Below are 15,960 nucleotides of genomic sequence, written 5' to 3'. Positions count from 1 at the left end.
GATGTCAAAAAAAAAAAAAAATCTGGTACTATTTTAGATACTTTGTGTCTGAAATTCCCAAATAACTCTTTATGACTTGACAAATGCCCTAAGTGCTTCCAACTACTTGTTTCTGAGCACTGCTAACTCTCCTGCATCTTTTCTTAGAGGCCACAACAGAAAAAGATTTTTAGAACTCATGCCCAAATTGAGACGGGAGGGAAGGGGGCAGGGCACAACCTTTAAAAGAATGACAAGGCCATTGAGGGTATGATAAAGGCTGGTTAGAACAGATTAGGCCCAAAATGGCAGAAGACTGACTTTCAGTGAACCTTAGCCTCATTATATGCTCATTATAATATATTAGCATGTGCAAAATGACACACCCACAGACACCATGACAGTTCTGAGGCTAACCATAAAAGGTCAGAGTGGGCAGTGGCTCAGTTCCTGGAAATCTCAGTCCCCTTCTCCAAAATAGTTGGAATAATTCTCCCACTTATTAGCCTATGAAATTATCCAGCTCATACAAACTGCTGCTGCTGCTGCTGCTAAGTCACTTCAGTCGTGTCTGACTCTGTGCGACCCCCCATATTTTGGGGCCTCTCGCCTTCTGAGATGGCCTGAACTCTGTGGAATATGTTTCTCCCTAAATAAACCTGCTTTCCTATTTACTTTTCAGAGCAGATTCCTCTTGCCCGCCCTCTTATATCCTTCACAAGTGTCCTATATTAATAAACCTACTTTTTGCCTGTCACTATGCCTCTTGCTGAATTTTTTTCTGCAGCAAGACATAAATAACCTGAGGTCCATTAAGTCCTGTGACCAGGTGTGTGGTTTCAGCTGGGAGACTGTGGGTTCAAGGCCCCTCTTAAGCCAGAAATTGTGGGTTCAAGTACCAACTGAAGTGCAGCTGGATTGGAGTCCCACCCAAAGGAGTGAGATTAGAAGACTGTGGGTTTGAGTCCCAAATTGAGGTGTGTGATTGCAAAGTGATGGATTGTTCTGCAAAAACTTGATAGTTTCAGGACATACAGGCTTTTCTGTGGCAACCTAGTGACCCTAGCTTTGTTAGTACTTATCCTACCAACTAGATATAGCTTGACACAGATAAAGAAACACAGTCCGAGACTTTTCCTGTATATTCATCTTTGTTTTAAAGTTCTTTTGGTCTCCTCCTTAGAAACATGAACATACCCCGGCATCATTTGCAAACAAGTGGTGCTAATGGTAAAGAACCTGCCTGCCAATCAGGAGACAAAGGAGATGTAGGTTTGAGTCTGGCTTGGGAAAATCCCGGGAAGGAGGGCATGGCAACCCAGTTCAGTATTCTTGTCTGGAGAATCCCATGGACAGGGAGGCTGGTGGACTACTCTTGGCACAAAGAGTCAGACAAGACTGAGCAACTTAGCACTCAGCATGACTTCAAGGGATAGAAAGAAAAAATATGAGATGTCATGTCTTCCCTCCAAGAGCTTACAATCCAGTAACCACATTCTGATTAATAAACCAGTAAACACTCAAAAGCAATACACTGTTTCATTAAGGACTAAGTTGTTATCACGTGGTAACTTTCATTTACATCGTACACTACAGGATCCAAAACACTATGCACTGGCTCCCTTGATACTCACCTATACTCTGTGATGTAGGACAGGTATTATTATGCCTAGTTCATAGATTTAGAAACAGCTTCAGAGAAAATAAATGACTCAAAATGACATAACCAGTAGGCAGAAGAACTGAGATTAGAACTCAAGTTTTCTGATTGCAAATTCAGGCTCTTTGTAGCCCAGAACTGAACTACTCTACACTAGAAATAACTGGTGGTTCATATGAAAAAAGACCTTGAAGAAATGGAGTGAATTCATAGAGGAGATAAGACTTTCACTGAGCTCTCAAGATAGGAGGGATTTGGGTAGACTAGATGCAGAAGGAAAAGAGGTTACAACAAGTGCTTTCTGTCTCCTGACCTGGGTATGGAGCAGTGGAAGATAAAAATGCACAGAGAGCAAAGTATTGCCTCATGTCACAACTCTTTGTATCCTCAAGAATCTAAATGTATTTCTATATGAATGATAGCCCTGGAAGAAAAATCTATAGACTATGATGTAAATGGTTCCCTTGGAGTCATGCAGACACCCTGATGGAGTTGGGTGGATCATGGAGGGCCTTGAAAATCACACTTCCTTTCCTTCCAGGATGTGTGATATCATAGGAGAAAGAATGGAATTAGGCTTCAGACAGATACCCAGAGATCTAGTCCTAAATCTCTGTGATCTCAATCTCTCAGAATTTCTTGTTTCTTTTTTATAAAAGGAAAATGTAGAGTGGAGCATTTCTAGTCTTCTTTTCATCTTGAAAATGATTTGACTTTTCTGATATGGAAGAAAGTGGGAGGTCATGGTAGATTTGTGAGCTGTGGTGACATGAGGAACATGGTTGTTTAGGGAACACTGGTATGGTGGATGTATGTATGTAGAAAAGGCTGGAAGGGGAAAGAACCACAGGAAGGGCTTCCCAGTAATCTCAGGATGAGACCATAAAGAATAGATGAGGATGGCAGAAAAGGGAAGGACAATATGAACAGAGGAGTTCATTTTGAGGGAAAATCCAAGAACTTTTGATCATTGACTCCATCGGGAAATGGTCCCAGAGCATTAGAACTAAGTGACTGGCAGAGAGACTATTCCATGGAAAACAAAGACAAGTCTTCTTGGCATAAAGGGAATAAGAATTCAGCAACAGCTTCTTTGTGTTCAGCTGACAGTGAAGCATCAAAATGGAAAAGTCCAGCACTCATTGGGAAAAAAGGAACAAGAAGTCATGTGAGGTGATGGAACTCGAGATACGTGACGATCGTCAGCTCAAGGGAGACAATTAACATTCCTGAGAAAATAAATATGAAAGCTTTTATCATGCATTAGCAAAAGAGTGCCTTTGGTTTTATAGCTAAAGAAACAAAAGCCAAGAGACAATAATGAAATGACCTAACCTCTTTTTTAGAATTAGATGGAATGGAAGCTAGTCATATATTTTAACAAGTAATGTTTAATTAAAAGAAATAAATGTCTACACAGAAGACAGAATACAGAGCCTTTGACCCTCTGAAATATTTCTTTCCAGATTCATATTTATTCTCTTAGTCGAGTTTATCACCTGACAATTTTGTCCTGTGCCAATTTAGCTAAGCCGGAACTACATTTCCCAGAATTCCCTTCCCCATGTAGTTCTGGGTGAGGGTTGGCCGAAAGAGAAATTTGCCTGAGACTTGGAAGGCCAAAGTGACACTGAGCCCTGTGCTTGGGGGTTGGCGCCCTGGACATCAGTGCAGGATGTATAAGTTGTTGTGATATGCTGGTTGTCCTTGTTGGCATGGAGGAGCAGCCAGTACACCCAGATCTCCTCCTTCAACTTCAAGTACCAGGCCAGGCACATGGGAGGGCTCTGTGAAAAAGGACACTGGTTTTCTGCAGGTGGCCTGCATTATCAGAATTGACGTGGTGAGAGACAAATGTGGGTTCCCATTTCTCCTTAGGGATTCCTGCTTGTCCTAGCAGGGTCTCTGGTCTTTGCTGCCCCTGTTCCAAGTCCAGCTTTTCCTCCCACCTGCCCTGCTGACCTGCAGAAACTTCAGGCAGCACCCAGATGCAGAGGGCACAGGCTTCCCAGACTCCACCAGCTTTCCTCTGAGGCCCTGATGAGTGATCTTTTGTCTTTCCTCTAACTGTCCCTTCCAGATCTGTGCTTTCTCAACAGCTCCCACAATTATGTGATGTCTAATCCCTGCAGAAAATTCCTTATCTCATATCACTCATAGTGGTTCTACCTTTTCTTATAGAATTTCTCACAGTGTCTTCTCACCAGGCCTTTGTCTAGCAAGCCTCCCTTTAATTGACTGTACTTGTGCATTTCACTTATTCTCAAAGGATCATCAGCTATCAGAAAAGAATGATAAAATTTTTAAATGCATTTTAATATTTCTAAATAGGCCTCATGATAGACCGGAAACCAATATCAAAGTTCAGGCTACCATGAGGTTTAAGCACACTATTGGCTACTGGTGACTAAGCTGGAAACCTCCATAATGCCCAGAACTACCCAGGTCCAGCTGTTAACTGAGAAAGAAAGAAACACCTATCTTGTTTAAGCTACTTTTATTTTGGTCTTTGTTGGAGCTGAGCTTGAATTTCAACCAATATACATGCTAAACATATCTTAATTCTTTAGTTATTCAGGTAAATGCATGTCAAAACCTTCTGCATTTCATCATTATTTTCCTTCTCTTTTAGCCCATAGTTCAATCTTATAAAAAATGTACATGCTCACTTACCTAGCAGAGCTTCAGAAAAAGAGACTACCTCTATCTTGCATAAAATGCAGTGGCTCATTTAATGACTTCATGCAATGGACAATAATACACAAGTTTCATTTATTCCTATTTCTAATACATCTTCTGGCATCTGGTCCCATCACTTCATGGGAAATAGATGGGGAAACAGTGGAAATAGTGTCAGACTTTATTTTTGGGGGCTCCAAATTCACTGCAGATGGTGATTGAAGCCATGAAATTAAAGGATGCTTATTCCTTGGAAGGAAAGTTATGACCAACCTAGATAGCATATTCAAAAGCAGAGACATTACTTTGCCAACAAAGGTCCATCTAGTCAAGGCTATGGTTTTTCTAGTGGTCATGTATGGATGTGAGAATTGGACTGTGAAGAAAGCTGAGCGCCAAAGAATTGATGCTTTTGAACTATGGTGTTGGAGAAGACTCTTGAGAGTCCCTTGGACTGCAAGGAGATCCAACCAGTCCATCGTAAAGGAGACCAGTCCTGGGTGTTCATTGGAAGGAATGATGCTGAGGCTGAAACTCCAGTACTTTGGCCACCTCATGCAAAGAGTTGACTCATTGGAAAAGACCCTGATGCTGGGAGGGATTGGGGGAAGGAGGAGAAGGGGACAACAGAAGATGAGATGGCTGGATGGCATCACCGACTCGATGGACATGAGTTTGGATGAACTCCAGGAGTTGGTGATGGACAGGGAGGCCTGGTGTGCTGCGATTCGTGGGGTTGCAAAGAGTCGGACATGACTGAGCAACTGAACTGAACTGAGCTGAATACATCTTCAAGGAGAGGGCTGAACTAGCAATTAATGGTTACCATCAGGACCAATACAGTTCTGTCTGTTTGTCTTGTCCATTTCATAAACAAGATATGTTTTCATGTGAGCAAGTCACTTAACATCTCTGAGATTCAGTGTCTTCATTTATAAAATCTGGTGAATGTTTTTCTTCCCAGGCTTGTGGGAAACCTCCAAAACATGTAAAAAATTCCTTGAGCAGTGTTTGACATAATATTAGTTGACTCTAAAGTTTAAATTATATATATATATATTTAAAATTAGTATAGAATAATATTTGAGGAATTCTAGAAGGTAAATCAGAGAAGGCAATGGCACCCCACTCCAGCACTCTTGCCTGGAAAATCCCATGGATGGAGGAGCCTCGTAGGCCGCAGTCCATGGGGTCACTAAGAGTCGGACACGACTGAGCGACTTCTCTTTCACTTTTCACTTTCATGCATTGGAGAAGGAAATGGCAACCCACTCCAGTGTTCTTGCCTGGAGAATCCCAGGGACAGGGGAGCCTGGTGGGCTGCCGACTATGGGGTCGCACAGAGTCGGACACGACTGAAGTGATTTAGCAGCAGCAGAAGGTAAATAATAAACAGCCTCCAATAATTTCTGCCAAAATCAGACTGAACTGCCTAAAAGGGAAACTCTTGCTCTAATACAGTAATGTATCAAATGATATATGTGTAACTGAAGAATTACTGCACTTTACAAAGTTATCCAAAAACTAAAGAAAAGAAGTGTAGCATGTGCTCAGGAAGATTCTTATAATGAACAGGTTGGCTCTGGAAGTTTAAAATCAATGTTTCTCATATTATAATATGTAGCATGTATTAATCTCTTCCAATCTGAGAGATTCTCTGAATGAAAACAAACAAACAAAAAAAAGGCATTCTTTTCTTAGATTCTTAGTTGATCTGTGATATTTCAAAAGACTGGATCAAGAAAACTGATGCAAAAAAGGAAATATTTTTAGTTTTATGATAAATATATAGGTGAAAAAGGGCTTCCCTGGTGGCTCAGACAGTAAAAATCTGCTTGCAATGCGGGAGACCTGAGTTAGATCCCTGGGTTGGGCAGATCCCCTGGAGGAGGGCATGGCAACTCACTCCAGTATTCCTGCCTAGAGAATCACCATGGACAGAAGAAGCTGACAGGTTAAAGTCCATGGGGTCGCAAATAGTCAGACTTGACTGAGCGACTAAGCACAGAGGGAAAAAAAAGATGCCAGCAAAGGAAATCAATGGAGCAATAAACACCACCTCAAGTTTATCAAGTGAGCAAAGATTATTGTACTTATTGATATAGAAAGGTCCATATACAAGGCTAAGTTGTTCCTTGGTAAAAGCTAGCACTCATATCTTGCTCTTTTGGTAGACTTTAATGAGTTTCTGAAAATAATTTTAGAAAGGTGCTTACTCATTTATTTCATTAACTGTATGTATCAGAGTTGACATGTAAGCATTGTTATTGCTGCATTTTATGGCTCCCCAAAATTCATATATTGAAACCCTAAACCCCATTGTGATGATATTTGAAATGGGACCTTTGGAAAGTAATTAGATCATAAGGGTGAAGTTTCCATGATGGAATTAGTACCCTTATAATAAGAGATACAAAAGATACAGCTACTTCTCTCTCTGTCTCTCTCCAACACAGCAAGAAGTCTGCCTTTACAACACAGGAAGAGGGAGCTGCCAAGAACTGAATCTCCTAACTCCTTGATCTTGAACTTCCCAGCCTCCAGACTGTGAGAAATTAATGTTTGTTCTCTAAGCCATGGCGACCCAAGCTGATTAAAACAAGCGTCTCACAGGTACACACCCAAGTAATTGAATCCTGAAATAATGGTAGAAACTTGTTTCCAGGAAACTGTTCATTAATGGTATTCATCATTTTCAGCCTTAAGAAGCAGTACCAGGGTCCAGGAATCTGTCAGAGAGATCAGGGGTTGATGGTACTCTAGAGTTTCCTCTATCTTCCCAAGCACAGTCCTTTATGGGGAAATCTGCCTACCCATATTGCAAAAGAAAGGGCCAGCTTCAGGACATCAATGCTTTAGATCATGCAATCCAATCTAGCCATCGCTGCTTATACCAGAACAACCAGTTATGACTCGGCATAGCAAAGAGCAGTGTAGATCAGATTTCTTCTCTGGAATCTGAATGAATCAATATCTAGAGACTGATCTCACAAAGAAGTAGGAGTAGAAGCTAAAAGATGAGGAAGCACAGAATTGAAGGAAAGTCACATTGGCCATGTGCAAGTCCAGACATTAATGAACTCAGATTAAGCAGGCCAAAGCTGCTGATTGCTGAACAGAATGAAGCAGACACAGGGAGCATAGCTCAATCCATTCAACCAAAACCTCCTTGAAGACAGGACAATATCTGTCTTGCTCATTACTGTTTCCCTATCATTGAGCATAGTTCCTGGCTATTAAAACAATTAGTCACTCAATCTACATTATTTCAATGAAGAGCTAACAGTGGCTCACTAGGTCAAGCCCTTTTCCAGAAACACTATCCAGTGTCTGGCAGCTGCATGTGTTCATGAAATTCCTTCTCCTTCAACACAGCCTACATCTTCTTATTATTCCTGAGCTTCCAGCACTTTCCTGTTTTGGAACAAGTATATCTGCTCCTTGATCATTGTAAATAAACATTTCAATATCAACTCTGTAAATGAGGAAAGAAAGGAGGAAGAAAGAAAGAGGGGTGGAGAAGAATGAGAAGGGAGAGAGAGAGAGATGCAGATGGAAGCAAAAGGTGGTAGTGAAAGACTGCCCTTGATTTTTAAGCCCATCATTTTCCAAAGAGGTGCAAAAAAAAAAAAAAAAGAGCTTTCACAACTTCTCTACAGAGAGGTTTAGAGTTTGGATGAGAAGCTAAAAGATTAAAGAACTGCAACAACCAACCTATGCTAGCAAACTCTAGATAAAGTTTGCTCAAGAGAAGTAATTAAGCTTTGTCATTGCAAAAGACCAACTATATCAAATAAAACAGTCTTGTAGCTACCTCCCTGTAGACTGTTTGCACTGTTTTCAATGGGAATACATGGACTCCCATTCACCCATTTAACAGAGTATAGTCTTGGGAGGTTATTCTAGTGATCAAATATCATCCTTCCCCAAATAATGCCTTCTTAACTCCCTTCTTCTTTATTACTGGAATGAATCCATTATTGTGTCTTTGAAAAAATCTAAACACAATTTTTTTCTTCCATCATCAAAGAAACTAGAGAATTATACAGAAGAAAATGTCCCAGTAAACTTAGACCTCATAAAACAATATATTCTCTTGAGCAACATATCTTTTGAGGTCTGATTCCTTCCCAATTAATTAATAGTAAAGCATCTTCATGTGACAGATAACGGGAAGCTCCTCATTGGTTGAATACTAACCCTGCACATTACACAAAGCAGATATAAGACAGGTGTATTTTCCTCATTACCAGAAACATGAGGTGGCCAATACTATTCCTGGCTTGCTTCTAGTATTTCCATGTATGAAGTATTATAGCAGTAGGATGTTCTGACTGGTCAAAAGTAATTGGTAACATTCATAAGGCAAGAGAGGGAAGGAATAAAAACTAAAATACTTACTTGGTCCTAGACCAATTGAAAAGGCAGCAACGTAAACAAGCAAGCTGGCTAAAGAAAGCCATTTCAAAAACGTGGGGACATCTGCAGAGTCTGTGACGATCTGGTATTCAGTTTGGCTTAGTCCAGCATTTGGTAAGGATGCCAGGGTCGTTTCTCCTCTCCCATTTATGTCATTTCTTGTGGGCCTCAGTGAGCTTCTGCTGTGGAAAGTCATCCCTTTAAAGGATTCTCTAAGAGTGTCATTGCTGGCTGACAAGTTACCTGGTCCATAAAACACAGACTCATCCAAGGACTGGTTGATAGGACTATGGTTTCTGCAGATACTGGTGAAGTTCATGTGGATGTTGAGATTCACGATGCCCATGGTCACCAATGAAGCTGCCATCACAGAGGAACCGATACACAGGAAGGTTTTGCTCCCAACCTGGTCTACGAGAAGGGTGGCTGGGATGGTGCTGATGACCTTGACGACCCCAACCCCGGTGGAGGCAAGGCTAGCTGCCTCATTGCTTTGGAAGCCAACGGACTTCAAAACAGTAGATGCATAGAATAATATGTTTGGCTGGCCAGTGATCTGTACAAAAAATACCAGCGTTAAACCTATGATGATTCGGGTCCTCATGTTGTCTTTTGAACGAAACAGATCCCAAAAACTGTACTGATATTCATCTTTCAGGGAAGACTTTATCACAGTGAGTTCCTCCGTTGTATCCGAGATAGCTCTCAGCTTTCCAAGAACCTTACTAGCAGCTTCCTCATGTCCCTTCATCACCAGAAATCGAGGACTTGGAGGAAGAAAGTACATTGCAATGGCTTGCAAAACTCCCAAGGGAATAACAAGGCCGAACATGTATTTCCAGCCATGGGAAATGTTGGCAAATGCATAATTTGAAATGTAGGCAAAAAGAATGCCAATGACAATCATCAGTTCATTCAGTGACACGAGAAGGCCTCTTCTGTGTTGGGGAGCAATTTCTGCGATGTAGACACAAGTGGCGGTGGAGGAGAGTGAAATAAAAACTCCAATAGCAATGCGCCCCCCTATAAGAGTGGTGTAAGATAAACTGATAATCAAGACCAGGCTTCCAAGTCCGAGAAGGCAGGAGGACAAAATGATGGCGGCCCTTCTCCCGTACCTGTCAATCAGGACTCCTCCGATTAGAGAGGCCAGGAGGGCCCCGATAAGCAGGGAGCTCACCACCATTTCCTGCTCATGGCAGGTCAGGACTAACAAGGTTCTTATTTGCAGAAGAGCCCCAGAGATGATCCCAAGTTCATACCCCACCAGGAAGCCACTGACAGCAGCTGTGACAGACGACAGGAGGGTATACATGCCACAACCTACGAGCAGAGAGAAGAAACAGGTCAGTTCTGAGTCGCGTCTGATGGAGACTCAACCTTGTCTAAGTACATTTTCCATAGCACTGATTATAAACACATATATGTGAAAGTCGCTCAGTCATGTCCGACTCTACAACCCCGTGTACTATACAGTCCATGGAATTGTCCAGGCCAGAATACTGGAGTGGGTAGCCTTTCCCTTCTCCAGGGGATCTTCCCAACCCAGGGATCAAACCCAGGTCTTCCACATTGCAGGCGGATTCTTTACCAGCTGAGCAACTAGGGAGAACCATAAACACATATAATTATAGTCAAATAATACACTAACCAAAACATGATTAGATAAAGAAGGAAAAGTTCTTTTTTTCCTTTTTGGTGAGGAGGGAGTGGAGGCATTTACATAGTTTTTGTTTGTATGTATGTGTGTGTGATGTGATATTGGTTTTCATTTTGAACAGACCCATATGTGAGATAAACAGATGACAGATGATGGGGACTGAACAAGCAAGAGCACAGTTTTTTTTCCTGCCTTGGTGCTGGATTGGAAATTCAGAAAGCCTGGCTCCTCAGGTCCTGCTGTCTAAGGCAAACCCTTGAGAGCAGGATACAGAGGAAAGCGGTCTCTGGAAAGGCCTCAGTCTGCCCAGTACGGAATCTGGGGGAAAATGAAGCACAGCGTCCAGGAAACCTGCCCTCCTGCCTCCTTGGCCAAAATTCAGCCACCCCTGGCTTTGCTGAAACACAGGAGGGTGATGGGGAAGACCAAGGTGTGAGTGCCTTCACAAAGTCGGGGCTGGGTCAGAAAGAAGAGGTGGGGAAGAAGAACAAAAGGGGCTTTGTATTGTTCCATTCTTTTGAGGTTAACATCTGAGGGAAAATGGCAAAATGTTATTGTTGTTGTGTCACTAAGTCAGGTCTGACTCTTTGTGACCCCATGGACTGTATCACCCTAGGCTTGTCTATCCTCCACTATCTCCTAGAGTTTGCTCAAATTCATTTTAACAGGCAAAATGTTAAGTCATTAATTTTCAGTGGTAGGTACACCAATGTTTGTTACATGTTTGTAATTTACTTTGGGTACCTGATGCGAAGAGCCAATTCATTGGAAAAGACCCTGATGCTGGGAAAGATTAAAGGCAAAAGGAGAAGGGGGCGGCAGAAGATGAGATAGTTAGATAGCATCACTGACTCAATGGACATGAATTTGAGCAAACTTGGAGAGATAGCAGAGGACAGGGAAACCTAGAGTGCTGCAGTTCATGGGGTAACAAAGAGTTGAACATGACTTAGTGACTGAACAACAACTTGTCACAACAGAAAGGAAACAAACAAACAAACAAGACAAAAAGCCAGGGAAGAGTATTGCAGGCAGAAGAAGCAGTAGCTTCCAAGGTCTGAGCACAGGGAAGCTTAGGTCATGTTTTAGGAACTATCAGATGCCAGGATGTATGGGGCACAGCCTGAGCTTGGATAGGGAGGCAGAGGGGGTGTGTGTCAGTGAGCATAGGTAGATAGAGAGGACAGGTAGACTTCATGCTGGACCTGGCAGATCACACTGACAATTTTTATTGTATTCCCAGTAACAGAGGGTGCATGCCTACTGCTGCTGCTGCTGCTAAGTCGCTTCAGTCGTGTCCGACTCTGTGCGACCCCATAGACGGCAGCCCACCAGGCTCCTCTGTCCATGGGATTCTCCAGGCAAGAACACTGGAGTGGGTTGCCATTTCCTCCTCCAATGCATGAAAGTGAAAAGTGAAAGTGAAGTCACTCAGTCGTGTCCGACTCCTAGCGTCCCCATGGACTGCAGCCCACCAGGCTCCTCTGTCCATGGGATTTTCCAGGCAAGAGTACTGGAGTGGGGTGCCATTGCCTTCTCCAGAGTGCATGCCTACTGACCAATAAAAGGGAAGCCATTCTGAGCTTCTTGCTTTTGTGTGGAGACTAGTTCTTCAAGGGGCCAGACTTGTAGCAGGGGAGGGTAGTTTGTAACCTTGGTGTTGATAGGAAACAGTGCCAGCTTGCATTTGCTTGCATTTGGGTGTGGGGAATGGAATTGATGACAAGCAGACTAATTCAAGAGTTAATTTGAAAGTAAAAATGATGACATTTGCTCATGAATTGGTGTTGGAGGGTAAGGAAGTGAATCAGAACCCAAGATGGCCCCCTGGTTTGAGCAGTCAGTTGGGTGATTTTATAATAGTACCCTGTACATGGGCTTACGTATTATACTATACAAGCAATAGACTGACCTAGGGAAGAAGGCCAGGGGACCTGGCTATGGGTGGGGGTGAAAGGAGAAGTGGAAATCAGAAGTTCCACGTTAGACTTGCTAAAATGTTTGTTTTCCCTGTAAGATGTTCAGATTAAAATATCAGGTAGCAGATTGAGTATACAGATTTGGAACTTAAGAGACAAGTCAAGCCTGGAGAGATGTACTGGGGATTCAGCAATGTGTTTGTGATATTTAAAGCCATGGGTGAGATCACTTTGGGAGACAGAACAGAGGAGCAGGAGAGACAGGACGAAAGACGAGGATATAGGGAACACCAGCATTCAGAAGAGGAGACAACAGCAAAGGCAATGGAGAAGAAGCAGAACTGAGATATGTGTGAAATGGACTAGAAACGTGTACTTGGACACACAGTTATCACAGGCTGAGCTAGGGCTGAGATTGTGCCATTCTGGAGTAGCAGATATGGTTTTAAAATGCTGTTTAGCTTTGGTGAAAGTAGCAGGTCAAATAAAGGTGATCTGAAACCACTTTCCCCCGCTACAAGTATCCAAGGTATTTCACATCTCTGGGATCCTGATGGCATAAGGAAAATTAAAGACTCCAAAAATAAAATTTTAAAAGCATCAATTATTTAGATGGAGGAGCAAATAAAAATGCAATAATCCACAATAAAATAAAGTTGATATATGAGCATTGTCGGAGACGGCAATGGCACCCCACTCCAGCACTCTTGCCTGGAAAATCCCATGGACAGAGGAGCCTGGTGGGCCGCAGTCCATGGGGTCGCTAAGAGTCGGACACGACTGAGTGACTTCACTTTCACTTTTCACTTTCATGCATTGGAGAAGGAAATGGCAACCCACTCCAGTATTCTTGCCTGGAGAATCCCAGGAACGGGGGAGCCTGGTGGGCTGCCGTCTATGGGGTTGCACAGAGTCGGACACAACTGAAGCGACTTAGCAGCAGCAGCAGCAGCAGCATGAGCATTGTGAACACAAACCATTAAAATGAAACTACATCAGCAACTTATCCAGCTAGTTGGAAAACAGATATGTAAAATCCCTACACAGCAGGTGTTATCTCTTTATATGTAACATAATGAAACAAAACAAATGTGGTTCTTGCCCCCCAAGAAACTTAACATTCTAGTGATATCTCTATTATTTATCATGTCTCTTTTAATTTTCATGTGCAAAATCAGTTTACAGCACTCTCGTGCCCTCAGTTTCCACATAAATTATTTTCCCACATAATCTTAAAATTCTCAGCAACAGATTCTTCTACCAAAAGGAGATTTGGGTCAGATTTTCATTTTAGGATAAGAATATTGTATTGCTTTGTATCTCTTCTTGTCATTGTTCATTTTAGCTAAGTCTGATGTGTTGATTAGGGTGTGTGCTTCGTCGATTCATCTCCAGTATTCGGACTGGAGAAATAAGTGATTCTGGAGAGTGATGCACCTGGGGAACAGGTTGCATGAGGCCCCTCAGAGGGGATTTAGAGGGACAGAGGGCTGCAGGAAGGTACTGAGTCAGGGACCTGGGGGAAGAGATGCCAGAGCTGTGTGAGCAGCAGCAGATGTCTTTGCCACATTGTCCTTCTCCTTCCCCTTCCCTAGTTTCTCCCTCTTGTTGGATGGGAAATAGTGCTTCCCTGCAGAAAGAAAGACCCTTTGAGATACTTCCAGATACTCTTTGATGCTCTATTATTCTACTTTAGAGAGAGTTGAGGTGGCGGATTAAGGGGGAAAGCAGGTGGAGAAGGGTACAAGTCCCAGGCCCAGCTTCTTGTGGTCTGGGGAAAAAAGCTCCTGACAGAACAGAGATGTAGCCTTTTCTTCAGCTTTCTGGACTTAACTTCATATGCCTAGTTCTTTTATTCAGGGTTCATAGGACACTGACAGACTAGGGTATGTGCAAAGGGTCTAGAAACCATCCCAGTTTTTCAATGGCCCTCTTGATATCCAGCAGCTAGTGCTCAGTACAATTCTTCAGAGATATAATAAAATTGCCTCTATATGAATTGATAAAAAATTATCTGTACAAAATGGCAAATTTTTAAAAATTATATATCACAATATTATCTATCTATTGATGCATAGCTGGCTGACATGCCCTGGGCCCTGGCTGGATGACATGCCCTGGGCCCTGGCTGTCCCACCAAAGAAGTTATGCTTTTGAACTCTGGTGTTGGAGAAGATACTTGAGAGTCCCTTGGACTTTAAGGAGATCAAACCAGTCAATCCTAAAGGAAATCAGTCCTGAATATTCACTGGAAGGACTGATGCTGAAGCTGAAACTCCAATACTTGGGCCACCTGAAGCAAAGAACTTACTCATTGGAAAAGACCGTGATCCTGGGAAAGATTGAAGGCAGGAGGAGAAGGGGATGACAGAGGATGAGATGGTTGGATGGCATCACCAACTCAATGGACACGAGTTTGAGCAAGCTCTGGGAGTTGGTGATAGAGAAGCCTGGCATGCTGCAGTCCATGGGGTCAAAAAAATTTGAAGACACACAAAACAATCACCTATCTATCTAGGCAATTTGCCTTCAACAACTGCATCCCAGGCTTCCCTGTTGGCTCAGTGGTAAAGAATCTGCCTGCCAATGCAGGAGACACAGGTTCAATCCTTGATCCAGGAAGATCCCACATGCCATGGAGTAACTAAGCTTGTGCGCCACACCTATTGATCCTGTGTTCTAGAGCCTGGGAGCTGCAACTATTGAAGCCCACACACCCTAGAGCCCAAGCTCTGCAACCAGAAGCCACAGCAACGAGAAGGCCGAGCACTGCAACGCGAGAGGAGCCCCTGCTCACCACAACTAGAGAAAAGCCCCTGAGCAATGAAGACCCAGCACAGCCATAAATAAATAAATTAAATTAATTATTAAAAAAAAATTTTGCACTCCATGACCCTATTCTCACATGAGCGAGGTGATACCAAAATAGGTTATATGCTACAGAATTAAGCTAAGGTCTTCATTGTCTGAATTTTATTGGAAGAGTATATCTTCCCTGTTATATACTTTAAGGGCTACTGCTCCAAACTAGTTTCCCCATTCATCTCACTGCTGCTTATTACTGCTAAGGTCCATTATGGTGCTCAAGCTGCCCATTCAAGATTTGGAATTTTAATTTAGGGTGGAAGGCTAGTCCCCAAGTCTTCCAAGATCTCAGCCCTGTGACACCTTAGGACTTCCCCCACAGGAAATTTTCCTGGTGCTACTTTACCATACAAATAAAATGAAGAAAGACATAGAGTAGGGTTTTTTTTTCTTTTCTTTTTTTCTGTATTTACCTTTTGGTTGCTGATGATAGAAGCAGGATGCTACCCTATGGATGCCAGAGAGCAGAGATGACTTTCCCAAAAAATCTGACAGAGACCAGGAGGAAAGAGAAAGAATGGCTGCTTAATCATGAATGGCAGTCTGGAGCAGGACAGAGTCTGGGGTGGACAGAGGAGAAGCAGCCAGCGCTGAAGGAGAGAGGAGGGTGAGGAATCATAATTAGAGCCTTTTCAACAAACATCCAGCCCTGAAGTCAGTCCGCACTTCCAGTTCATGGTGAAGTTTAGCATTCCTGGCCATTCTTCCCATGGATTTGCTTCACGAGAGCCCTTCTCTACATCCCTGTATCCCCCTAAAGGTGCCATAGGGGATTCTCA

At 42.8% G+C, this 15,960-nt stretch overlaps 1 protein-coding gene across 1 annotated transcript in view; it reads right to left on the bottom strand.

The window, feature by feature from the left end:
• The window catches only part of SLC2A12 (solute carrier family 2 member 12), a 72,579-nt gene that overhangs the window by 31,614 nt on the left and 25,005 nt on the right, over positions 1-15,960 (bottom strand). The window contains exon 2 of the mRNA XM_006059288.4: positions 8,720-10,060. Within this exon, the coding sequence (XP_006059350.4) occupies positions 8,720-10,060 (1,341 nt within the window). The remainder of the gene's footprint in view (positions 1-8,719; positions 10,061-15,960) is intronic.

Source organism: Bubalus bubalis, chromosome 10 (genome assembly GCF_019923935.1).
Source record: "Bubalus bubalis isolate 160015118507 breed Murrah chromosome 10, NDDB_SH_1, whole genome shotgun sequence".
Classification (NCBI taxonomy): domain Eukaryota; kingdom Metazoa; phylum Chordata; class Mammalia; order Artiodactyla; family Bovidae; genus Bubalus; species Bubalus bubalis.
Note: the sequence above shows the minus strand (reverse complement) of the source record. Positions and strands in the feature narration are given on the sequence as shown.